Genomic DNA, 25,379 nt, shown 5'->3' with positions numbered 1-25,379 from the left:
AATATATACAACTATGTACTGGAAGGATTTGGGGAGATAAAGCAGGGGGAAAAAAAAAGAAGATTGGCAACAGTTGTTAGCTCAGGTGCCAATCTTTGAGGGAAAAAAGGGAAATTACTGCCTATATGCATTATCTTAGTTAGGGAGGCTTTACACTTTACTTAGTCCCCTAATGTTAAGACTTTACATAACCATGGTACAATTAATTAGCAATGCCATGAAATTAACAGTAGTATAATACTGTTAACTAAGCTTATCTGATTTTCCTGTTTTTCTGCTTTCTCTGTTCCGGGATCCTATCCATGGTCCCACATTGCATTTAGTTGTTACTTCTCCTTAGTCTTCTCCAGTCATAATAGTTTCTCAGTCTTTCTTGTCTTTCATGAGCTTGATGCTTTCAGTGAACACTGGCTTGTTGTTTTGTACACTTTCTCTCAGTTTGGGTTTGTTTGATATTTTTTCATGATTGTAATGAAACTTTGCATTTTTGGCAAAAATAATACAGGAATGATGTATCATTCTCAGTGCATCTTATCAGGAGCTTCGTGTCACTGTGTCTCATGTCACTAACTTTGATCCCTTGGTTAAGGTGGTGTCTGCCAAGTTTCTCCACTGTAAAGTTTCTGTCATTCCATTTTGAGTTAATAAATTTCTTGGGAGTGATATTTTAAGACTATGCAAATTCTCTCTCTCCTTACGCTTCTGCTTTCTAACTTTATCATCCATGGGTAGATTTGCCTGCAATGGTTATTAGTGTGGCGTTTGCCTAATGGTGATTTTCTGTTTCCCTCTTTTCTTCTACATTTATTAATTGGAATTCTACTGAAAGGAAGAATTGTCTTGTCTCCCACATTTATTTATTTTTCAAGTATTTTTTTATATCAGTATGGACTTTAAAATACTTTATTCTATGGGTTAAAATCCAATGCTATCATTATTTAGTCTGTTGCTCACGTTGTTCCAGCTTTGGCCTGTGGAATCCCCTTCAGAACGGCTCCTGTCTTCTTTCAACAAGTCCCTGTATTTTTTTGAGCACTTCCTTACTTTCTGGCACCACAAAATGTTCCAGGCTCATCTTTCTGGGTTTTTTTGGTCCCAGTCCTAGAACCAATCACTTCTCCAAGGAATTCTGGTTCCTTTTCTTGGAGAATGATGTTTAGAAACCAAGAAGTTGGTGCTAGAAGTGCTCATTGCTACTAAAATGTCGCTTCTTCTAGGTCCTCTCAACTGACAAAGCTCAGAAATAGATGTATGTATACTAACCTACGCATACACACGCGTACATATTTCTGTGTGTATCTATCTGTATTTATATTTTAAAAATCATGAGTTTAAACTGGTGCCTCTCATTGCAGTCCTGTAGCGCAGAGTTCATTTCCCCTTTCCCCTTTCCGTATTTGTAACTTCTTTCTCCAGTGGTGAGAAAACCAGCTCTCGTTATCTGCAATAGATTTACTTATTTGTTCAGTTCTGGTCTACACATAAAGTAGTTTCAGAATTGCTGACCCCACTGTGAGAAATACTTTCCCTAAGTAGAGTACAGCGTTTGTGTACAGTTCTTTTTGTCTTTTTTAGCCTTACAGTATCTATCTAGTCAAGATATTGTTTTCCAAACTTACTTGGCTTAGATCTTTTCTTCTCCACTCCTGTCAGTGTGATTATGTTATTCATTTGAAGTGCAGTTAGGGTCATTTGTTAGTGTTTGTATTCTCTTTGGGGTTTCTCGCATATTCTGGGGTTTTTTTTAGGGTGTGTGTGGGGTATGTGAACTATTCTTGTAGTGCTAGGAGTCAGAACTTTAAAAGAGATATACTCAGAGGAGTGCCACACCTTCTTTATCCCTGCCACCCCATTCCAGCAGCCCCCCATTCTTTCAGTCCTTTTCCTACTCACCCCTATAGGTAACCAGTCTCTATTTTCTGGTTTGTCTTCTTTTGCACAAATGAGCAGAAACGTATTTTCTTATATCCGCTCCTTTCTTACATGAAGGGCTGCATGGTATAAATACTCTTTTGGGCTTTGCTGTTTTTCACTTAGCAATATGCCCTGGAAATCACTCTATATGAGTTCACAGAGCTCATTCTCATTCTTTTTGATAGCTGCATGGTGCTCCATTGTATGGATGTACCATACTTTATTCAACCATTCTCTTCTCTATTGTTATTTAGGTTGTTCCCAGTATTTTACAGGTACTAACAATGCTACACTGAATGAATTTGTGCATGTATATTTTTGTATTGTTGGAAGTGTATTCACTTTTTTCTTGATGTCTTTATGTATTGCTAAAGTTTTCAATTATGAGAAAGCTGCACCCTGATCGCTTTTCAAAACATTAATATGCTGGAAAAAATCACTTATGTACCAACTCAGCTTACGTGTTTACTGATGTCAGTCCCCTATCTGCTATGAACTTCTTTGCATAAAAGAAAAAACATTGTCTTAGCTTGGGTTCCTTAGAAACAGATGCTGAGATAAAGATTCTCATAAAGGTGATTTATTAGGAAGTGTTCCCAAAGAAAACCAGTACAGGAGTGGAGAAGTGTAATGAAGCCGAGCAAGGGTACAGTATCAAGCAAAGTTCCAGGAAGGGTCACTTTGGTTCAGTCCCACAGAGCCACCCTGGAGACCCTGGTCAGAGGCACAGTAGCTGGAGTACTTACACTCCAGTATCTGTTGCTCATTGGTAATGGCTGGAGATGGGGTTTGGGAAGACAGTGCCAGGCTCTTGCGGCTCTCCAGGGCTTTAGCAACCTGCCAACAGCCTTCTGACAAAGAGAGATAGGTGCTGCTGTTGTGAGTGAAAGCACCTCACACATAGATGCTAGAGGGATTTGAGGGCATTCTGTGGGGATCACTGCATCCTCTGCTCTGCACGTTGTAGCAGAACAGGCTTAGCTGAACTGTGTATTGTCAGTGGTGGTTGTTCACAGTATATGTTAGTAACCAGACAGTACAGATGGAACATCTCTGAACAATTAATTGGATAATATTACAACAGCTAAGAGGGTCATATCAAGGCTGGCCAGCTAAATAGTATGCATTTATAGCCTTCATTTGTATAGAATTTGTGTGTATATAAACTAATGTATGTCAACTCATCATTGGCAGCCAGATAAGCTTATAAACTATGCCTCTGTTGACACTTCTGTTTTTAATGGAGTGTTTTCTATTATTATTAGGGATTCTTTTATACTTCAAAAAACTTGTTTAGAAACATACCAAAAATTAGCTGAGGAGAGAAGAGTAAACAGACCCATGGTTTAAAATTTGCTATACATAGCAAGAATCATTTTGATAGCAAACTGCTCCAAATCGATGTGTGTATGTTTACACACAAAGCGAATCATTGAGGTGTCTCCATAAATATTGACATCATACAGTTTACTGATTTTTGATTGATATTAACAATATATAATTCATAGGAAGGTGCCAAAGATCTATCTTACCACTGAAGAAAATGAGACACTAAGAAGATAACTTTTAGAACCTGCTGGATAGCAAGTCATTGCTAGAGCCCAGGCCAAGAACCTTCCCTTAGAATTTCCAGGTTATTGTTCTAACTTCTAACAACTAATTATTTTGATAAAAGATCAAACTTCAATTTTTTATGTTGGAAATTTTAAGTAATACATGCACACAGTGCAAAAACAAATCCAGCAGTGCTAAAGGGTAGACAGTGGAAATTCAAAAGCCTTTCTTTCCCTTTGGCCCCCGGTTCCTTCATTCTACTACTGAGGGATGCCCACCACCCACACATTCCTGTATTTCCTCCGAGAGAGAGAGTCCTTGCATAAACGAACAGATACGTATGTACATGCGTTCATTGTTTAAAAGCACAGGTATATAGCATGTTTTACAAGCTGGTTTTTGTTTGTGTTATTTTGTTGGTTTTTTACTTTGTTTTTTACTTCGAAGATTGGACCAGATTCGTCCATCCATATCTAGCTCATTCTTTATGCTTTCTTGATATTTTCCATTCAATGGATATGTTATACTTTTCTAAAATACCTTATTGAAGGATATTTACATAGTTTTCAGTCTTTTGCTTTCATAAATACTGAAATTAATATCTTTGGGCGTACTTATTTGCCCACATGTACAAAACTTGTGGAAATAGAATTGCCAAGTCAACGGGTATTTGCATTTTAAATTTGTATAAATGGTGCTGAATTTTCCTCTAAAGAGACCTTTTAATCAACTTCTCCAGTGTATCGGCCCCTCCCTCATCCTTGCTGAGAGATGGTTCCTTTTATCTTTGCCAAACTCATAGGTGAAAACTTGTATTGCATTGTAGTTTACGCTTACATTTTTACATCTTTTAAGCATGTTTTCATATGTTAAAAGCCTTTGTTTCCTGTGAACTTTTCTACTTATGTCTTGTGCCCATTTATCTATCAGTTGATGGGTCCTTTTCCTATTGGTTTGTAAGAGTGCTTTATATTAAAGAGCTTAACCCTTTGTGTGTCATGTATTACAGATGTTGGTCCCAGTCAGTCATTTTTATTTTACTTTGTTTATGACATTTTTCCCATGTGTGAAAAAAATTTAATGTAGTCAGATTTAGAAATTTTTCTTTCTTGGGTTTTATTTTAGTTAGGAAAGCCTCCACTCTCCAAGATTATTCTTTAAATTCTCCCATCTTTCCATTTAATACTTTTTAAAAAAATTTTTTAGAGTTAAATCTTTGATTCACTGGAATTGTTTTAGTGACAGGAGTGAGGTGGGTGTATTAGTTGCTTGGGGCCACCATAACAAATTACCAAAAACTTGGTGGCTTGAAAAGCAGAAATTGATCCTTTTACAGTTCTGGAAGGCCAAAGTCCGAAATTAAGGTGGCAGCCAGAGCCGCACTCCACATGGGGCTCTAGGGGAAAATTCATTCCATGCCTCTTCCAGCTTCTGGAGGTTGCCTGCCTGCTCGGCTTGTAGCCGTGTTACTCCAGTCTCTGCTTAGTCTTGGCGTCGCCTTCTCCTTTGTGTTGGTCTTCTCCTCTTCTCTCTTATAGGATACCTGTGATGTCATTTAGGGCCCACTTGAGATAATCTAGAATTAATTCCTCACTTTCAGATCCTTAATCACATCTGCAAAGACCTTTTTTTCCAAATTCTACAGTATTCACAGGTTCCAGGGATTTAAGGTGGGTATTTTGGGGGGCCATTTTTCAGCCTACCACCGTAGAACTCCAATTTAGTCTTTCCTAGTTGGTTAGCCAGTTGCTGTTAAACTGTTTTATTGGGTAATCTAATTTTCCTCATTGAATTGAAATTATATCTTTATTATATGTACTGCACTCACGTGAATTTTAGCCAGTTTCTGGGCTTTCTGTTCTGTTCCGTTAATTGATCTAGTCAAGTATCGATACCAAATGGTTTTCAGTATTGGAGGGCTGCCTGCTCTCCTTAGTCTTCTTATCAGAATTTTTCTATCTATTCTTGCAGGTTTCTGTAACCTTACTCTAAGTTATCTCGTAACCTCTCCCCCCAAAAAATTCTTGGTGCTATTTTTGTTGAAATTGAGTTATATGTATATGTTAATTTATATAGAGTTTTATAACATTGCTTCTTTTAAACCAAGAAAAGGGTATGTCTTTTCTGTTTAGTCACGTCTCTTTATCCCTCGGTAGTATTTGTGAGTTTTCTTCATATAGATCTACATTTCCTTTTAAGTTTATTTCTAGTTATTTTATCTTTTTGTGCTCTTGTAAATAGGATCATTTCTTCTGCTGAATTTATAACTCCATTGTATATGGGAATGCTATGTGTTTATATATATACATGTATTATTAATTTATATATGGGTATTTGTTTCATATCTATTTACTGTATTTTCCTACTGTTTAAATGATTTTTTACTCAATTTGCTTGGGGTATTCAGGCATAAAATTATATCATATGCAAATAATGTTAAATTTACCTCTTTTTTTTCCAATTTTTATGCCTGCTCTTTCTTTATCTTATCTAATTGTATTGACTAGTACTGCCAGAACAATATTAAATAATATCAGTAATCACATCCTTTTATCACCTCAAACTTTAACAGGAGTGACTCCATTAGGTTGAAACATACGTAATTGCCTTTTTTGTAGGTGAAAAAAGTCAAATGTCAGTGGTTTCATATTGTTCAGTTTAATGGTATTTCCCCGTAAGACATGATACCTTTTGAAAACACATGTACAAGATGTTAAGGAAGAATCCATCTTATTTTATTTTATTTATTCATTCAACAAAGGTTTATTGAACACCTACTATGTGTCAGATACTGTTCTAGGTTGTGGGGATACAGCAGTTTTTATCGAGCTTATATTCTAGTTGACAGAGACAGACAATAAACAAATCCATAAATGTTAGATGGTAGCAAGTGAAAAGAAGAAAACTAAAATAGGGGACATAGAGTAACCAGGGGGTTAAAAGGGTGCTATTTGTAGATATAGTGATCAGGGGAGAACCTCTGCTGAGTGATCTGTGACCTGAGTGAATGAGGGAGTGAGCCATGCGGATATCCAGGGGGGAGCATCCCATGCAGAGCGAACACCACACAAAGACCAGAGGCGTGTTCATCTGAAGTAGATGCTGAATTTTACTGAATTCCTTTCTCGTATCTCTGTGGAAGTGACCATATGGTTGTTCTACTTTGATCAATGAAAATGATCAATTATATTACTGAATTTCTTAAGATCGAATCATCCTTGCATCTTTGGTACGACCCTCGCATGGTTATGGTTTAGTCTTTGTCAGTGCCAGGCTGGCTTTGTAAAAATTCTGTATGCTTTTCTTTTCTATGCATATTCTCGAACTGTTTTATACCATTAAATCTACTTTGTAAAGATTTGATAGATGCCCCTGTGAATCTGTCAAAGCCTGGTGCTTTTGTGGCGAGGAGGGTGAGTAGTAATTCGTTAATTTTCCTCCTTCTTTTCCATCCCTTCGTGGTAAATAGTCTGTTTGGATTTTCTGACTCTTTTGAGTCTGCTTGGTAATTAATATTTTCTTGGAAAATCATTCTTCCAGATTTTCAACTTTCTTTAAATAGAATTAATTGAAGTGGAAATGGGTTTTGTTCCTTGGTGACTATTGCCTGATGATATTTTCCTGCACTGGAGGTGATTTGTTTATATTTACAATTGAATAATGTGCTAGCTTAATGGTGGCTCTGCAAAGTGGGTGGAACGGACATTGTCGTATCGTCTCCTTACATATGAGGAGACTTCGGCATCAAGATTTACAATTAACAATGGTTGCAACTGGAACTAGACTTCATTTCTTTTGATGCCTAATCTAATGAGCTTTTCAGAGGACTGTGATCTCTCTTAATATACACCTTTCTGCCGCTCCCTTTTGCTCCCATCTCTTTCCTTCTACCCAATTTTGTCACCTTACATTTATTGCATACTAACTAAGTTCATGGCACTGTCTGTGGCATGTAATTTGTTAGCCAGAATTGCAGTGCTATTTCTCCCATGTTCACCTGCTAGAGTATACTGTTTACTGCCAAGTGGCGAAGTGTTTGAAGGGAAGCTAATATTTAAAGGATCTTTTCATAAAGGTCACTGTAATTGAGAATGTGTGTCTGGTTGTTTTTCTTCACTGCAATTGACTTCTGTCAGTGATGAAATGAAGATTTACTGTATCTTGCTTTATCACAGAAAAGCACAAGTAGACATTACACAAATTTGCCCACTTGCACGTGACATATACTCACCTTTATTCTCCAGTGATGGTAACAGAGTCTTTGAACACGTTACATTTATCAATTGAGTTTTAAGTTTCATTTCTGGCACTGGCAGTGTAATAGCCATGAAAGTTTAAAACACAGCAGGATCACAGAAGACTCTTGTTCAGCCACACATGGGCAGATTCGATTACAGTTTCTTGTTAAAAGATGTTGCTGGAGGGAGGCGAAAGGAGCTGGCTGGGGAGTGGGCAGGATATAGATCCAGAAGGCTATTAGTTTACATATCTGACTGGGGTAGATGTGTGTGGGAGCCTGGACCCTGGCCAGTAGGCTGACAGCCTGACAGCTCTGTCAGCCATGCCCGTTTTCTTGCCAGATAAGCTGCCATTATTGCTGTTTCAGTCAATTTAATTTTCAGTGTGCATGTCTTGTCTGATACAGGATACATGGATATGTGTGTATGTGTGTTAAAATATCATTCCCCTCCATAAAGGATCCATTTAAAGCCATGTTGAGTTAGTAGGCAATATTGAAAGAGGTCCTTCTTTGATTGAGTAAAGGTTTATATATTATTTGTGTTGGGAAGACACATAAACCCACAGAGATAAATAAAACTTTTTTCTTGAGTTATACTTCAAGGTGACTGATCCTCACTGATCACCATATTCCTGTGGAAAGGCCAGTGTCTCTCAAAGTGGTTTGTGGACTGCCTGTGTCAGAGTGGAGGGAGGGAGTGGGAAGGTTAAAAATGCAAATTTCTAGATTTCACCCCAGCCAGACTCAATTAGACTCTGCAAGATTGGGGCTGGGAATCTGCATCTTGAGAAGTTCCCTAGGTGATTATTTTGTATAGTAATGTTTGATAATAATACAAAAGTAGCTATTGAACATAAACCACAAGTGATTCGCCCTTAAGAAAATACAAAGGTACAGAATAGATTATTTTGATTGTAGAGATTCATACTGAAGACAGAGTATTTACATAACAAAAGTATTTCTTCCTCCAGGAGTTTTTAAAAAATAGCAAGCTGCTATGTTGTATTTAATATATAAATTATTTTATCAAATATATTCCACATACAACTTTTTGAAAATTTACCTGCTATATGAAGTGAGGAACACGTAAGAGTCAAAGCAAGGTTTATAATAACGATGACACTTTTATTACACTTAGACCATGCCAGGCTTGTTTAAAAACTTTATATGTATTATTCATTTAATCCTCCTATGAGGTAAGTGATATTATTGTCTCCATTTTACAAATGAAGAAATTGAGGCTTATAACTTGACCAAAGCCACGCAGGTAGCTGAGTTGGGATTTCAACACAGGCGGTCTGGCTTCAGAGTCAGGCCTCTGCTTTTGACTACTGCAGTGTACTGCTTCGCACCACAATGCAACTGATAGTAGCTATGGGAGTAATAGCGAAGCTGAGGGACGACTGTGTGAGCCAGCAGGCAGGGCGGAAGCACGGCAGGCGGAGTCGGAAGTCCGGGGGTTTAGTTCCTGCTGAGATTCGCTTACCTTCCCTGAGACTATTTCCCCATCTGTGAAGTAAGAGAGTAGGGCTGCACTAATGCCCAGTTTTCACACGTTTTTGAGTGGAAATTGTGGCACACAGTTATATATTTTATAAATGTGAACTTAGAGAGGGCATTGATGATCCTGGGCTGCCTCAGGCCTGTGGGCTCCTCAAAGATTTAATCATTCTGACTTGTTTACCCACTTGGTGGTGAGGTAGCTAATGGTGATTTTAGACAGTTCTTCTTCATTTTTTTCCTCTCTCTTTTTTGTTTTTTGTTTCCCGTTTCCGCAGGTTTCAGATATGTCCCTTTCTCCCCTTCACTCAATCTTCGAATCTCGCAGTAGCCTTATGAGTTAGTGTGTCCTTTTTAATGAGTCTGAGATACGTTTGTCTCTTTTCCAAAATATTATGTGTTCATTTCCTGAAGAAAATAGAACATTCTTTATCTAGAAACATCTTATTGCCTCTCATCTTCTTCTGTGTCCCTAATATTAAAAAAAAAAAATTATCTTTGATTAGCTGTTCACCAGAAAGAAGGGACCATTTCAAGTGGAACCTTTGGTCAAGTTCTTTATTTAATCTTAATAATTCTGCAATTGTGATGACTGGGTCAGAGTTCATCTGGACCATGTTCATTCTCACAGGGTTAACAAGTGTGTCAGATTGTCAAGTCATGGCTATAGTTGACTTTGGCTTTGAGGGTTTCCTTCATAATAAACAATGGGCCCTGAGCCAAAAAAGCTTGTGGTTTATACTCACATACTGATGACTAAATATTACAAGTGATTTCCCTTCATACTCATTCTATTACCCTGGAGCTCGCTTTATGCTTTTTGAATGAATCATATCAGGAGAATATGCATAATTAAGAAAGACTTTGAGCTGTGGATTTTGCATTGCAGCTGCAAACATTTGGGGACTTCATTCTGGCCTGAGCACGAGGGGAGGAGTGTAGAAGGCCCGCGTTAGAGCTTGGTCAGAAGAGAAAGGACAGCTCCGCTGACACTTTGAATCTCTTGCACAAACAATGCACCCCCTAAAATGCCCTTTTAGAAGCTTGCAGGGGGACTCTTTATTATTTACTGACTGTTCTACACAAAATTCTTCTGGGTGGAAACACTGAAGGTGGGATTCGGTTTCTGTTGGCCTTCTGTTTTTTTTTCTATACACATAGTTGTTTGAAAGGACTCACTTTCTACAAATAACTTGAGAATTCAGTTTAAAAAATGTTCCAAGGGGAAAATTAGTCAGCACAAAGTATCAGTACATTAGAATTTGTAGATTTGAGAAAGACGTTTTCTTAGGCTTTTATATTTGCTTCATGAAATATTAACTGTTAGCAAATGCAGAATTTACTGAAGCTAAAATAAAAAACCCTTCAGCCCTCCTCTGATTAGTTTATTTAATGGCTCGCAGTAATAACTGTTGATATCTAGTCTGCTGTCCTTTTCTTAGTAACTCTAGTAAACAAGTTGACATATACAGTCAGGTGAAAAATGTTTCCTATTCACCAAGTAAGTTAATCAAACTGCAAAATGCAAGTTTCACATCAGCCTTCTGTAAGTTTTTTTTTCTTTCCTTTCAAATTCTTTTTTTTTGAGGAAGATTAGCCCTGAGCTAACATCTGTCACCAATCCTCCTCTTTTTGCTGAGGAAGATTGGCCCTGAGCTAACATCTGTGCCCATCTTCCTCTATGCCTGCCATAGCATGGCTTGGTACGCGGTGCGTAGGTCCGTACCCGGGAGCTGAACCCATGAACCCTGGGCCATCGAAGCGGAGCACACAAACTTAACCGCTCTGCCACTGGGTGGGCCCCTGTAAGTTTAAGCTTTCAATTAATACTTAGAAAAATGGGTAAGTGTGGGCCATCAACTAGTAAAATAGTGTGGATGAAGCTGATTTCAGTAAGGTGGGTACTCTACTGGTTCTCAGTGAGACTTACCTTATCCCTTAACCTGTTGAGCACCCACATTGATGATTACCTTTGGCTGATGGAATGTTCCCCTTACCCCCTTCTTCTTCACGTCAATCCTTTTATAGTCTTTTGTTTTGGGCAACGGAGATAAATCTGCCATGAGACTGTAAATTGAGTTGACACCTTCCTGTTTCTTGACAAAGGAGGTAGAGAATTCTGGAGGAACTGATTAAATAGAAGACGAAAATGGGTGGGCAATGGAAACGCTTTCTTGAAGCGGTGGAATATATTTCTTGCACGTTATTTATTGATGGGTGTATTTCCTGAGTTGCTGCCATGCCTTCGTGCCCATTGGTTTGTCCTCCTCTTCCTTACGGAAGCATCCACGAGAGTCTATGTTTACAGATTCCATTTCTTCAAGCAGCGCAGAAAGAAATCCATTTTTGTGGCCAGTGACAATGTTAATAGAGACTTAGAGGGTTTTTGTTGTTGTTTATCTGTTAGCTTCCTATTGGTTTTAAGAGTAGGAATTTCTGCACCAGCTTGAAGTGTTTTCAAATCTGTTAACATTTTATCTTTTTGCACATGTCATTTTACTCCTACTTGACATTGTTGATTTATTTTATAGTAGTTTTCTATGCCAAGGGCAAATTAGGCCACCTCCCGGGGAAGAAATCTCCTGGTTCTCTTCCTAACTCTGCTTAGTGGTTGCCTAATCATTTCTGTTCCTCATTGTCTTGAAAAGTGGTGACTAAAGAAATCCATTTTAAATGCCCTAGATAATCCTGAATTGAATTTTTTTGTCTTCCTCATATATGGATTTCCAGAGACTTTCAAAAGAATGACTGCTGGACATAAATTCAAAGATAAAAATTGCTGAAGAGAAAGAATAGCTGCAAGATTTAAAGCTGTAATTCTCTCTTTGCTTCTATAAAACACTGGCATTCCTGAGGCTAGCTAGAGATATTAGTGTGCTGAAGCCAATCTTTTTTGAAGAACCTAGTCTTTATTCAGCAGACAATGCAGAGCTCTTATGGAAGGTTCTGAACTATGTAGTAAGAATGTTGGTTTTGGAGGCAGGATGGATTGGAATGAGGGAAACTTCTTTCTGTGGGCCACGTCTCCCTTCACCTCCCTGTACCTAACTCCCGGGAATTAAAGACTGCTCCTTAAAGGGGCCTGTGAAAATGCAACGTCAAACTCCATTCCTTCACCAGGTCTTCAGTAGCATGATACAGGGCCCACTTCTCCAGATATGGGAAATGTTTTCCTACAGTTGGCGGAAGCTCACCCTGTATAAAAGTTTTATTTAAGAAGACAAATTTTTACTCCACAGCCTGGTTTCGGAGCCCTGCTTTACTCCTTTCTTTCCCAAAGTAGGGGAGGGATGGAGCTCCCAGCAGGTGTTATTCACAGTGTAGTCCAACAAAACTGGACTGCAAAAATTGGACTAACAAAAATTTAGATTTGGATTTTGGTACTCTTTTTATTTTTCTAGAAATATAATATTTGTCTGCGAGGGATTGGAAATTAGAAAACAAAGACTGGCCTTGCACCATAGATGGTTTGAGAAGCATTGCTCTGGGATGGCCCCACGTTGGAGGCTAAGACCCTTTCTATCCCAGGAAAAGGGTTTTTCCATTCTTCCTTATGACTAAATACAAGAACCTAGGTTTTTTTTTGTTAATTGTAATTGTTTAAAATACACGTAACAAAATTTACCATCTTAACCATTTTAAGTGTACATTTCAGTAGTGTTAAGTGCAATCACATTGTTGTGCAACCAATCTCCAGAACTCTTTTTATCTTGCAAAACTAACACTCTATACCCATTATACAACAGCTCATTTCCCCCTCTGCCTACCTCCTGGCAACCACCATTCTCCTTTCCCTCATGAAATTGACTACTCCATGTACCTCGTGTAAGTGGAATTACACAGTATTTGTCTTTTTGTCACTGGCCTATTTCACTTAGCATAATGTCCTCAAGGTTCATCCAGGTAGCATTTTTCAGAACCCCCTTTCTTTTTAAGGCTGAATAATAGTCCATTGTCTGTATATACCACCTTTTTGTTTATCCATTCATCCATCCATGGACACTTAGCTTGCTTCCATGGATGTACAAATATCTCTGTAAGACTCTATTTTCAGTTCTTTTGAGCGTATACTCAGAAGTGGAATTGCTAGATCACATGATGAATCTATTTTTAATTTTTTGAGGAGCTGCCATACTGGGAAAATTTGGATGCTGATTTATGCCTTGATTTTGGCAATTTGGGGAAGGAGAGCATGGCTATTGGAAAGCCAAGTGTCATGATTTGATGTTGCATAGGCATAATATAGCTATTTTGCTGGCAACATTGTTGTTAGTTCAAAAGTGGAATTTAAAATAAATTTCATGGAGTTTCACAAAGAGGACCGCTCCACCTTCCAAACAAGTTGATGTCGCCGAAGGTAAAATACCTGCAAAGGATGAGGGGACTGTTGGGGTCTGGTGATTGAACGTGACAATCTAAGTAACCCTGATGTAAAAATTTACTCAGTGAAAAATTTACTAGTTCAATGCTAGTCAAGGGGGAAAGCTATCTCCTTTGAAAGACTGATATTTTTCTTTTCTTTTGTCTTGGCTGCTAGGAAATTCGGTGCTAAGTTTTATACTCAGTTCCGTACTTTTTTGTTCCTTGGTTCTTGATCTCCTACTCATTTATTTTGTTTTGATTTTCTTTATAGGTCAATTTTATTGAGATATAATTTATATATAATAAAAATACAAAACGCGTCCATTTCAAGTCTTGACGAATATCTACACCTGTGTAGTCACCACTTCAATCAAGATTGTAGAATACTTCATCCCCCAAAATGTTCTCCCATGCCTCTTTGCAATCATTACTCTCTTTCTGCCCCTTGTTGAATAGTTCCACTGATTCTCTGCCCTTTAGTGTTAGCCATCAACCTGCTAAAAATACTTTTGGAAGTTAGTGGAATATAAAAGAGTAACCACTCAAATGAAATAGCCTTTTCAAGCTCTGGGTTTCCTTCCTGTAATCTGTCATCAGTTTCTTCTTTTTTATATCCAAAAAAGCAGCATTACAACTTCTTAGTACATAAACCTCTTTGCAGCTAACATTGATGAGCTGGTGTCTTATGAAGCACTGCTGGATATCTTTAGAAGACCATGTTTCTTTTTTTCCCCCTTAGAGATTAAATATCTAATTTAAAGGATTTTTTAAACCAGACAATTTTGTTCCTGTATGGGTTTGTCCATATCTAAGTGGCCAACATCTTTGCGAGAAGATGAAATATGTAATGAGCACCAATTGCCTTGTTATAGCATGTTAGAAAGCCAGTGGTCCTGCTTTCTAGTAATTCAGCAACTCACGACCTATGAAAATCTGCAGTTGCTTTTGGAAATGTTAGAGCTATGGTGTGTTTGTTGATGTCCTAAGTGTCTTAAAGTGACAACAAGTTTAACCAATTGGATTGGATATGGGGACAGCCTGGGCTCTAGATAGGTGTGTGAGATAAGTGGAGAGACAGGAGTTATAACTAACTTATGCTGGAGGAATTCTAGGACACGGCTCGCACTGGAACATCATCAGCATGATGTGGATGCTTTCTACTTCTTCCTCAGGATAACGAAGAAACAGCAAGAAGTAATAGAAGCTTTTAACCTTGTTTTCACTTGGCAAATAAAAGGAGTTATTGTCATTATTTTTACCATTCTCGAATTACCTTGACACAATGAATTGAACTCTAAATAGAGATGTAAGCTAAAATATATCATCTTCAGTATTATGCTTTAATGTTTCCTCATAATGTGACAGAGTGGTTTTTAAAAGGAAATCAACAGTAGCATGACCAAAAAGAGTATGAATTATAACCATTTGACATTTTCTTGGAATTATTTTCTGTGTGAATGGTGTAAAAAGGAATGTCATTGAACCAGGTATGTTTACAAAGCACAGAAAGTCCTAATACAAAGATTGCTTGATGTACTTTGTGCCAGTATTACAGCAATGATACTCAATGACGATTCCTAAAATGCTTGACATTTCCAGGCATGGATCTGGGTGTTGGGATGGAGGGAATGTTCATTTGTTTGTTTTGTTTTTTTATTTTTTCTAGCAGTACTCAAATTACTATATGTGTTATCTAGTATTTTAAACTCATTGGATAAGAAAACTATTAACTCAAATTCTCCTATTCATGTGCACCATAATCACATATATTTGGACTGCTTACATCTAGGAACAGCCCAGAGAGCTATAAATAAAGATCATGTAGATTCTTGCGTGGCGACTATAATTTGGCCTCCCAAACGGTCCTGGTGAGCTTGAGTTTGATGTGGAGGGTGGTTCTATGTGATTCCACTGAATTTGATACTTTTTTTTTTATTTTATTTTATTGAAGGAAAGGACAGCACACATAGTCTGCCACAGAGTGAAAATCTTTAAAAGAATCTTTGGCTCTTGTCTTGAACATAATTAAATTTCTATTTTCCTTTTCTTTGCCAGAAGTTCAATGATTGATATTTAATAATTGAGATGTGATTGATTCCCCAAATGTGCTTCCACTTGATGAAAGGAGCAAAGTCTAATCTAATAAACACATGTCGACTAAATTTTTCCTCTTCTCTTTAACTTTCTTTTAGGACTCAGCCCAAAACCATGTTTGCCCAAGTTGAATCTGATGATGAGGAAACAAAGAATGAGCCAGAATGGAAAAAACGTAAAATCTGAAGAATCTCATATGAGAGCTGTTTGCATGAGGGGGAGGGATATTGGCCGGTTTTTTTTTTTAATGAAATAAAAAGTACATTTTTATGAACAAATTTTGTCCTTTCATTATTGAACCACTCAAAAGATTGGTACATACCCTTCACTAAAATTGTGCTTACATTTTCTTACCTACAGCTATTAGACTGTATTATAAGTAAATAAGAAACAGATTCTTAGCCTATTACCAAGTACTTTAGGTATTTGGAAACTTTATTCAGCAATTATTGGTCTTGTACAGATTCTCATAATCTTGAGGGAGGGGAATGGACATTGAGATGTATATCTGTCTTGAGCAATTCTAGGAGCTCAATATGGAAAGAAGCCTCAAAAGCTTAATATTTCTGTATAATTTCACAACAGTTGTTTACATGACTGTAAATAATTAGGCTGAGTTCAAACTAAAAGCATTGCCATACTAGGAAAGAACGTGTATCTGATTATTCTTCAACAGCAGAATGCGGTGGTTGGGAGTTAGGAGGCAGGCTTTGAAGTCATACAGATGTGAGTTCAAATCCTAGCTCTGCTTTTACTGCCTGGGTCAGCTTGGGAGAGTATTAAACTTCAGTCTTCTAGACTCAGATGACGATAGTGCCACCCTCGTAGGTTTGTCAGAAGGATTCAATGAGACTCTCCTTGTCAAGCATATAGAGTAGTACCTGGCACACTGTAAATATACACTATGTGTTTGCTGTTTTAAAATAGAGCTAATGATAGCTACTTTACCTGATTTTTATCAGTATTAAATTAGAAATATATAGAAATGCTTTATAGATATAAGAGCTATATAAGTAGAAGACATTAAAAGTCATTCTAAGAGATCCTTTTGCTTTTGTGACTAGAAAACTAAAACAAAAATTGGCAGTTTGTCCAAAGTAATAGTGAGTCAATAGAATAAAGTTCTGTGGACTGATTTCACATAGACCTGGGGCAGTTTTTGCATGTTAACTAATCCCCGCTAAACAATTTATGTGTTTTAGTGCTCTTGCCTTCTGCTGTCCTGCTCTCATTTGTCCTAGTGAATTAAATAATTATAAAAATGAATGATGATCCAAAATGTATGTCAGAAAGTTCCTGGTTCTACAGGTCTCACATACCACCCCCTGCCCCCAGCCGCCTTCCTCAAAAATCTTTTTTAGTAACCACTCACACTCACACAGCTTTCTTGCCTCTACAGTTCTGAGGTGGCAGGGGGCACCCTTCCATAGATATATCCTAAAAACTTTCTTCTTGTAAACTATTCTCTCCTTTTTCCCTCCCATCCCCATCTTCATCCCATTCCCCTTCTCTTGTCACTTTGTTTGTAGGTAATAAGAAGTAGGACTAACATTTGCTGAGTCTCTGATGACTGCCATTCTAAGCTCCTTACCTGCATTAGCTCATTTAATTCTCACAGAAACCCCCATGAGTAGGTAAGATTGCTAAACCCATTTTACAGATGAGACAGAAGTTGTTCAAGATATCACGTAATCTGTCTGAGATTACAATTAGGGAGGGCTGTGTGAAGACACCCAAGATCTCTAAACATCAGTAATTAACAAACTGCTCCGTTTCCTAGTCCTGTTGAAATACACTTCATCCAAAATCAATTATGGGCCAATATTTTATTCCAGCTGCTTAGGATTCGTAAATTTATTGCTTCTTGGATAAAATTTACTGAAAGCATTTCATATGTTTCCCAGTCTTAACATAAACATTGCACCATATGGAAGTATTCGTTTTGCACAGCCAAAAGTTGCAGTGGAGGATTGGAAGGAGGAATAAAACTTGATCGTAGTGGTCTTGGCGGAGTCTGCTATGATGTAAGGGAAGAGAAAGGCAAATTTAGCACGAAGATGATTTTCTCATTGTTACCCGTAAGTGGCTCTTTTCATGCTTGAGATGATCTATCTCACTCAAGAGAGTTTTATAAAAAATTATTTTTTCCGCACATGATTGGCAAAAAACACATAAGAATTTCAATGTCATTTTTGGTGACCAAGGAACTTAGACCAGGACTGGACAAATAGTGGGTGCTCATTTGATGTGTAGTCCCATCACCAGGGTAGACATCTCCAGTTGGTTATCCCACAGGCCCTCACACTCCCATGCCCCTCAGGCCTCATTATCTTACCCCATACAACCTTGTATCCCCTGTCTTGGTCAACTACATTTCTATTTGCTCAAATAAGGAACCTGGAAGTCATAATAATGACTCCTCACTCACCCCCACTGCCACCCCATTTACCCATTTGCCGATTTCTGTCGATGCTGTCATCTGAATCTCTCATGTTTGCCCTTTCTCTCTGCTCCTACTGCCCCTACTAGAATTTAGACCCTCTTTTATCCCTCACCAGGACCTCTCAGGAGCCTCCTTCCCAACTAGTCTCCCTGTTTTTCACACACACACACACCGTCTAACTGAGTTAGCTTTCTGAAACCAAAACCTATCATTTCATTCCTTTGCTTAGAGCCCTCCAGAGGCTCCATGCCAGTGCTTCTGACCGATTTGTGTAGCACTTAGAACATCCAGCATTCAGCCTCCCCCTGTCTTTCTTGCTTTAACTTCTGTTGATCTTGCACATGCTTCTGAGGTCCAGCCACACTGACCCAAAAGGTACCATGTTCTTTGACACCTGAGTACCTTTGCACATGTTGTCCCTCTTTCCTCCCTTGTCTGCCTGGGAAATTCCTATTTGTTTCTGAATATGGGGATCAATTGCACCTTCCTTGAGCAGTCTTCCATGACCCATCCAGGCAAACAATTAGTTGTTCCCTCGTCTGCTCCCATAGTTGCTTACATATCTCTCCACTGTAGCCTCCTTGTAGATGCATTGTAAATGCACACATATCCATGGCTTGTGGGCCTGAGTGTGTGCATTTCCCCCACTGGGATGGAGATTGTAAAAACTAAAGCACATGGGGTTCTGTGAATATTCAATGAATTTGTTTAATGAATGAGAGGAGCCATGTTTAATTCAAATTTGTGTTCCTAGACCCTAGCCCTGAGAAAGAGGTTAAAAGGGTGCTCATTAAATCTTTGACAGAGGGAAGGAGAGAAACAGGGAAGGGAGAGGAAGGGATGGGAAGAGAATGAGGTGTGAGAAGTGTTTCTGCCTCTCAGATGGGAAGGAGGATTCTTAATATGGAAGCTTGGTCTGTACCAAGGTTGTTTTGCCTTTCTCTGTTGGACTTTATTCACAGGTAACTGTTGTGATGGCTCGAGGAAGAAGCAGGATTGTGAACAGTTGTGTTTACTGTTCCTCGCATGACCCAACAAGCCCTAGGCCACCATGACATCCTCAGATGCTCACTTCCTGTCCTGTCGGGGTTGGTACCATGAAGGTCATGGGACCCTGAGTCACCAAAAATCTGAGATATCTCTAGCATGGGGGTTATTGACATAGGCAAGGTGTCTGTGAACCCCTCAAAGTATGCAGCATACTTTGCTTATGCTCATGTACATTTTTCTGAGAGAGGATCCATAGCTTTAATTAAAATTCTGGGATACTGGGTGTTGCTAGCAGCTCTTTCATCTTCCAAGAGGTCTTGATAAAATTGGCTATTCAGACTTGAAAACCAGGACAAAACTCTCACACACACAAAATACCAAACAGAACAAACTAAACTAAAACCTGTAACACACTGGCTCACATTTAATCTTAGGCAGTTAATCTTATTGCTTTGTTGTCAGACCTTAATATTTATTCTCTAAAGACTATTAGCCTTCTCTCCCATTAAAAACTAAGGAGATCAGCTTCATGATCACTTAAATGCAGGACCCAAGTGTGAGCACTTCTTTATGTGATCTAAGAGTGAGTATTAGGAAACTTGAACCAATTTGAGAAAAGCTTTTAAGAATCAATATGACTATTTCAGGCAACTATGAGCCCTTCAGAGTTTAATAACTGATGAGTCAGATGTGGTAGGAGAAAGGGAGGGCAATGAGATGCTTGCTTAGTTGTATACATACAGCTTGGATCAGTAGCTCTTCAGAAGTCATGTGCTTCATTTATTTGTCAGTCTTCTTGTATGTGAGAATGTTGGGAAATGCAGGAGTATTGTTAACAGACACCTTTTGAAAAGTATCTATCTGGAATGGGGCATACTACAAGCTACCATGACCAGTACTCTTAATTTTTAGTTAACACCCTCAGCAAAGAACTGAGAGAAGACCAGGCCAGGGGTGAAGGGCCTAAAGATGGGAAATTTCGTGTGTGTGTGTGTGTGTGTGTGTGTGTGTGTATGTGTAGAGGTATATAGATGGAGAAGGGGCTTTGAGGGCAAAGAGGGGAGAAATTTGGTATTCTAAGTAGTTTCATGAATTATCAGAGAGTTTATATTAGGGGTCTTCAAAATTTTAAATAAAAGCATTTTAAAGGTACTTCACGTGCCCCTGCTTGTAACAATACTCATTAAAGAAAATTTGAAAAATGTCGACTTATATTGGTAGATCAGAGATGGCCACAAGTTCTTTAACATTCCTCTCATCAAGAAAATCCCCTCCTCTTAAATCTGAGCAGGCCCCGAGATGGCTTGATGAATAGAACAAGGCAGAAGTGATGCTGTGCTAGTTTTCAGGCCCAGGCGTTAAGAGACTTGCAGTTTCTGCTTCCTTTCTCTTAGAACACTTGTTCTTGAAACCTGGCTGCCATGCGATGAGGAAGCTCAAGCAGCCCCATGGAGAGGCCCACGTGGAGATGAACTGAGGCTTCTGGCCAACAACCCCATCTGACCTCCCAGCTGACCACCAGCACCAACATGTTCTTGAGCAATCTTGGAAAGCGCATCCTTCAGTCACAGTTGAATTACATTAACTGTTGTCGCATGAGGCAGAAATGAGCCAACCTCTACTGGGCCCTGCCCAAATGACAGATTAATGAGAACAATAAATGCAAGAAGCAATAAGTTGTGGGGTTGTTCATTATGCAGAAATAAATAATTGGCACAACCTAAAAGATAAACAGAAATCATTCAACCATTCAAAGACAAACAATGCTGATATTTTGATGAATTATTTTCCTTTTTTTTCTTTTATGTACAATTTTGTGATTTATTTGCTCTTCTTAAAACATAATTGTATTTATAAAAATATTGTGTATTTTTCACTTGTTAAATGGTGTGTTTTTCACTTGTAAATTTTCTACATTATTACAAACCTCATATATAATTTTAGAGGATACTGAATAGTCCATTGTATAAATGTATCTTCTGTACTTAGCCATTCTCTTATTATTGGAAATATAGATTGTTTTCAGACTTGCTGCTATAAGCAGTGCTGCTTTGCCTGAGCTCTATGCCTAAAGTTTCTTTATGTATGTAGACTTCTATTCTTAGAATTGGCTACCAAAATGGAATTATGGGGGGGGGGGAGTGTCAAAAAGAATGATTCGTATTTGCTAGATAGGATCCTTGTAATCTTGGTAGTTACCTTGTCAGTTGATTCACACTTGGAGAGGATAAAGATGATTCTTGGAAATGTTCCTAGTACGCTGGGTTGAATAGTGTCCCCCCCAAATTCCTGCCCTCCCAGAATCTCAGAATGTGATCTTATTTAGAAATACAGTCTTTGCAGTTGCAGTTAGTTAAAGTAAGATGAGGTCATAGTAGATTAAGATGGGCCCTACATCCAATGTCTGGTGTCTTTATAAGACGGTCATATGAAGACAGAGAGAGACACACACAAGGAGGGAAAAAGACCATATGAAGATGGAGGCACATAATGGAGTGACATAGCTACCGGTCAAGGAACTCCAAGGATTGTCAGAGGCCAGGAGGAGGCAGGGAAGGCAAGGAAGGATTCTTCTCTAGAACCTTAGGTACTGACACCTTGTTTTTAGACTTCTAGCCTCTGGAAATGCGATAGACTAAATTTCTGTCATTTTAAGCCATCCAGATTACCCTGTGGTAATTCATTAAGGCAGCCCTAGGAAATGCATACACTGAGCAACAAGATGTGAGGAACACTTGAGTCCAGATGGAGACTTTCAAGGCTGCATATCACAATTCACTAAGGACTCAGGAAAAGAAAAGAAAAAATTCACAAGAAGACTTTCAAGATCCAACATCAAAGTTTAGAATCCTGTCATCCTCCCGCACCCTCCAGCCCCGGGCCCCAAACATCAGTATGGACTTGAGTTATTATAGTTGTTGTTTTATGCCACTAACTTTTGAGATAATTTGTTACACAGCAATAGACAACTGATACAATTTCTAATGCAGCTAATTCCTCTTACATTTTGAGCATCTGGCCTCTAGTTTCCAGAGAGACTTTCTGTTCAGTCTTCTGAGAAGGGACTCATTAAGAATTTGTCTTAAGGGGCCAGCCCAATGGTACAGGAGTTAACTTCTCACATTCTGCTTCAGCGGCCTAGGGTTCACCAGTTCAGATCCCAGGTGCGGACATGGCACCGCTTGGCAAGCCATGCTGTGGCAGGCGTCCCACATATAAAGTAGAGGAAGATGGGCATGGATGTTAGCTCAGGGCCAGTCTTCCTCAGCAAAAAGAGGAGGATTGGCAGCAGATGTTAGCTCAGCACTAATCTTCCTCAAAAAAAAAAAAAAGGAATTTGTCTTAAGACAAAGGCAGTAAGGTCACTTGGCTTTTCTCGATGGGATGGGAGGGAGGGGACAGACTTTATTCTTCGGACAAGTCCAGAGATTACAGCTAAGGAAATAATTATAGTATTCTTTCCTTCAGTTCTTTTGAGTCAGCAGAGTTGCTGCTCCTTCCCCATTTTCTCCCCAGTCAACTTGGCTGGAAGTGGTTCCCCGAGCTGCTGTGGGTTCCACACTTGGTCTTATCCCCCATCCTCAGGGCACACAGACATCCAGCATTGCAGTCTCCTAATCCAAAGTATCCATGAGGTTGGAAGCTTATGACTCAGTCTTCCTCACAGCCTTTTTTATTCTGAGACATGTATGCCTGAATAACCAATGATGGTTTTGCCGTTTACAAGTCACTTTGAAGCGTGGGTGGCTGACAACTGGACTCTCTCCTCGGATCTGCCAGACAGAGCTGACGTGACCAGATGTCTGGTGTTGTTCCTCAGATCTCTGAAGTTCATCAGCCATGGCAAAAGATAAACATATGATGGGAGAATATTTGCTACATTACTCAAGGAGTCTTAGTCAGTGGTATGGCTGGTATCTTGGAAGGAACATGAAATACGAAGCCAGAAGTTTGGGGTTCATGTTTCTCCTTTGCTATTTAGTAATTTTGTGAGTTTAGGGAAGTCATATAAACTATGAGCCTCAGTTTCTTCATCAGTGGAATGGGGACAATATTAATCACCTAACCTACATCCAGAGGGATGTTTTACGGTTCCAATGAGGGAGAGCGAGCATTGCGAACTGTGAAATGCTAATATAGTGGCTTTGTGGTTATTTATTATTAGTATCTCAGTGAGTTTACATGAAGGGTATATTCTTAGAAAACAAGCCCAAATCCATGTCAGCCCTTTAATGGAGAATCCTGTCTGGTGGCAGACAAGAGGCTCTACCCACAGGGAGGATTTGATTTCGCACGTGTGAGAGATTGCCATCTAACGTGAAAGGTATCCAAGATTTGGTAAGGTGGTCTTAGATGGGCTCTGGTCCTGGTTGATTCAGCTTTTCATGGGGCCACCTGGGACCCTGATCTACCGCCTGTTGGCCACGTTTGACTCTATGACCCTTATGGTACTGGTGGTGATAGCATCCAAAACCTACCCAAATTTAGAAAAATTGGAAAGTTGTGTTTTGCATTTCTCATAGGCTATTTTGATACTGTTTTCTCATGTTTGACCTTGTTTCTCTCCAGCACTGAAAAGTATCGTGTTCACTTTGTTGGGTGCCATGTGGTCTTTCCCTTTGACTTTTCTGCCTCTTGTTTATGAAAAATAGCAAGTCAACCATGAAAAATGGCCAGCAGCAATCTTGCCTCCTAAATAGAGACTTTTTTCTTCTCCTTATTTTGTTTTAAAAATAAGAAGGCATTTTGCCTTTGGGGAAAAAATGTCTTATTATTCAAAGACTCACAGTGTAGAGGAAAGGTCTGGAGCTGGGAGACCTGGGTTCGAATCCTGGGCTGGGCAACTAGCTAGGCTATTTGGAACCTCAGTGACTCTCAGGGATGCTATGAGGATCAAAGTGTGAAAGCACTTTGCAAACAATGAAACGCTACACAAATGTTCTTGTTGCTGCTTCTATTTTCAGAGGCCCCCTAGCAGGAACAGGCAGGCTTTTCAGAGATTCTGGTTCAGGACATTCCTTGGAAATGCTGTCTTATGGCTTATGTGTATTTGATCTGAAACAAGAAAGTCCCGAAGAATGTGTTGCAGATCTGTTTCTTCACCTCAAAACTTTGCAACTTGACTTTGAAATCCAGCCCCTACCCCTTCAGTGCCCACCAACGGTTATGGCCCCACCTGGGAGCTGTAGACTAGACTATGACCCATCCCCTGAGCCTTTCACCTGTTGATAAGCCCCAGTGGCCAGGTTGTTTATTTTATCCATCTCCAAGGCTGGCTGAACCCCAAAAGGGTTGTGCATGGTGACTCTCTCTTTCGCCTGACAATGTCTGGCCTGGGGGTAAGACTCATGAATCTGCTCAGAGCCAGATGTGTGGTCCTAACCTAGCTGTGCCTGGATTTACTTGCATCTTCCCAGATCTTTGTCATTATAACAGTCAACGACAATCAACATTATTCTTTTAATTTATACGTAGTCAGCTTTCAGTTTTTCCCCTTTACTGAGGATCCCAGGACTGTAAATAATGAGAAGACAGAACAGCACAAAAAGCACATGTCACTGCTTTTATCTCTGGAGATGTCTGACAAGCAGTCCCTCACCTTTGCCTCAATGTGCCTTGAGAGCTGCGTCGTAACATAGGCTGTGGCAGAGCACACTTGTCCACCAGGTTGCATTTTACCCGTAAGAACAATGTTGTAATTGGGAGACCGAGGGGATCAAGGACTAAGTAATCCACAAGTTATAGTTATGACCAACCATGTGTCATAAAATCCAGAGAAAGCAGCAGAAAGCACCTAGAATAAAGTGAAAGAGCAAAGCTGTAATTAGGGACCGTTAGACTTGGAAAGCATATTAGGGACCATTTACTCGAGCCCCATATTTTACAAATGAGAAAATTAGAGCCCCGAGGGTCAGCTACTTGTGCCAGGACACACTGTTAGTTAATGCTAGAGCTTTGATCGTAACAAAGATCATTGATAGCAGCCCAGTGTTCCTTCAGCTCTGCTCTTCTTGGGGTCACTGATCGGCATGAGACAGACCTAGCCTGGAATCCTGGCTCTGCCATGGATTGTGACCTTGGCCAAGTTATTTCACTTCTTTGGACCTCAACGTCGCCATCTTTAAAACAGAGAAATTAACACTTAATTCATGGGGTTGTTGTCAAGATTAAAAGAGACAATTAATGTAAAAAAAAAAAAGACTTAACCAGTGGCCAAGACAACAGTAAATGCTCAGTAAGTGACAGTTATTATGATTATGCTAAGGGCCAATACACCATCAA

The 25,379-nt window shown here is 39.2% G+C and overlaps 1 protein-coding gene across 2 annotated transcripts in view; it reads left to right on the top strand.

The window, feature by feature from the left end:
* Window positions 1-15,942, top strand: part of WDR70 (WD repeat domain 70) — a 284,820-nt gene extending 268,878 nt beyond the window's left edge. For both annotated transcript variants that reach the window (XM_001499471.6, XM_070245899.1), the window contains exon 18: window positions 15,763-15,942. In XM_001499471.6, coding sequence (XP_001499521.1) covers window positions 15,763-15,850 — 88 coding nt within the window. In that variant the 3' untranslated portion in view covers window positions 15,851-15,942. The remainder of the gene's footprint in view (window positions 1-15,762) is intronic.
* The last annotated feature ends 9,437 nt before the right edge of the window (window positions 15,943-25,379 follow it).

This window comes from Equus caballus, chromosome 21 (assembly GCF_041296265.1).
Source record: "Equus caballus isolate H_3958 breed thoroughbred chromosome 21, TB-T2T, whole genome shotgun sequence".
Taxonomy (NCBI): Eukaryota; Metazoa; Chordata; class Mammalia; order Perissodactyla; family Equidae; genus Equus; species Equus caballus.
The sequence above is the reverse complement of the archived record's forward strand: the minus strand, read 5'-3'. Positions and strand labels throughout refer to the sequence as shown.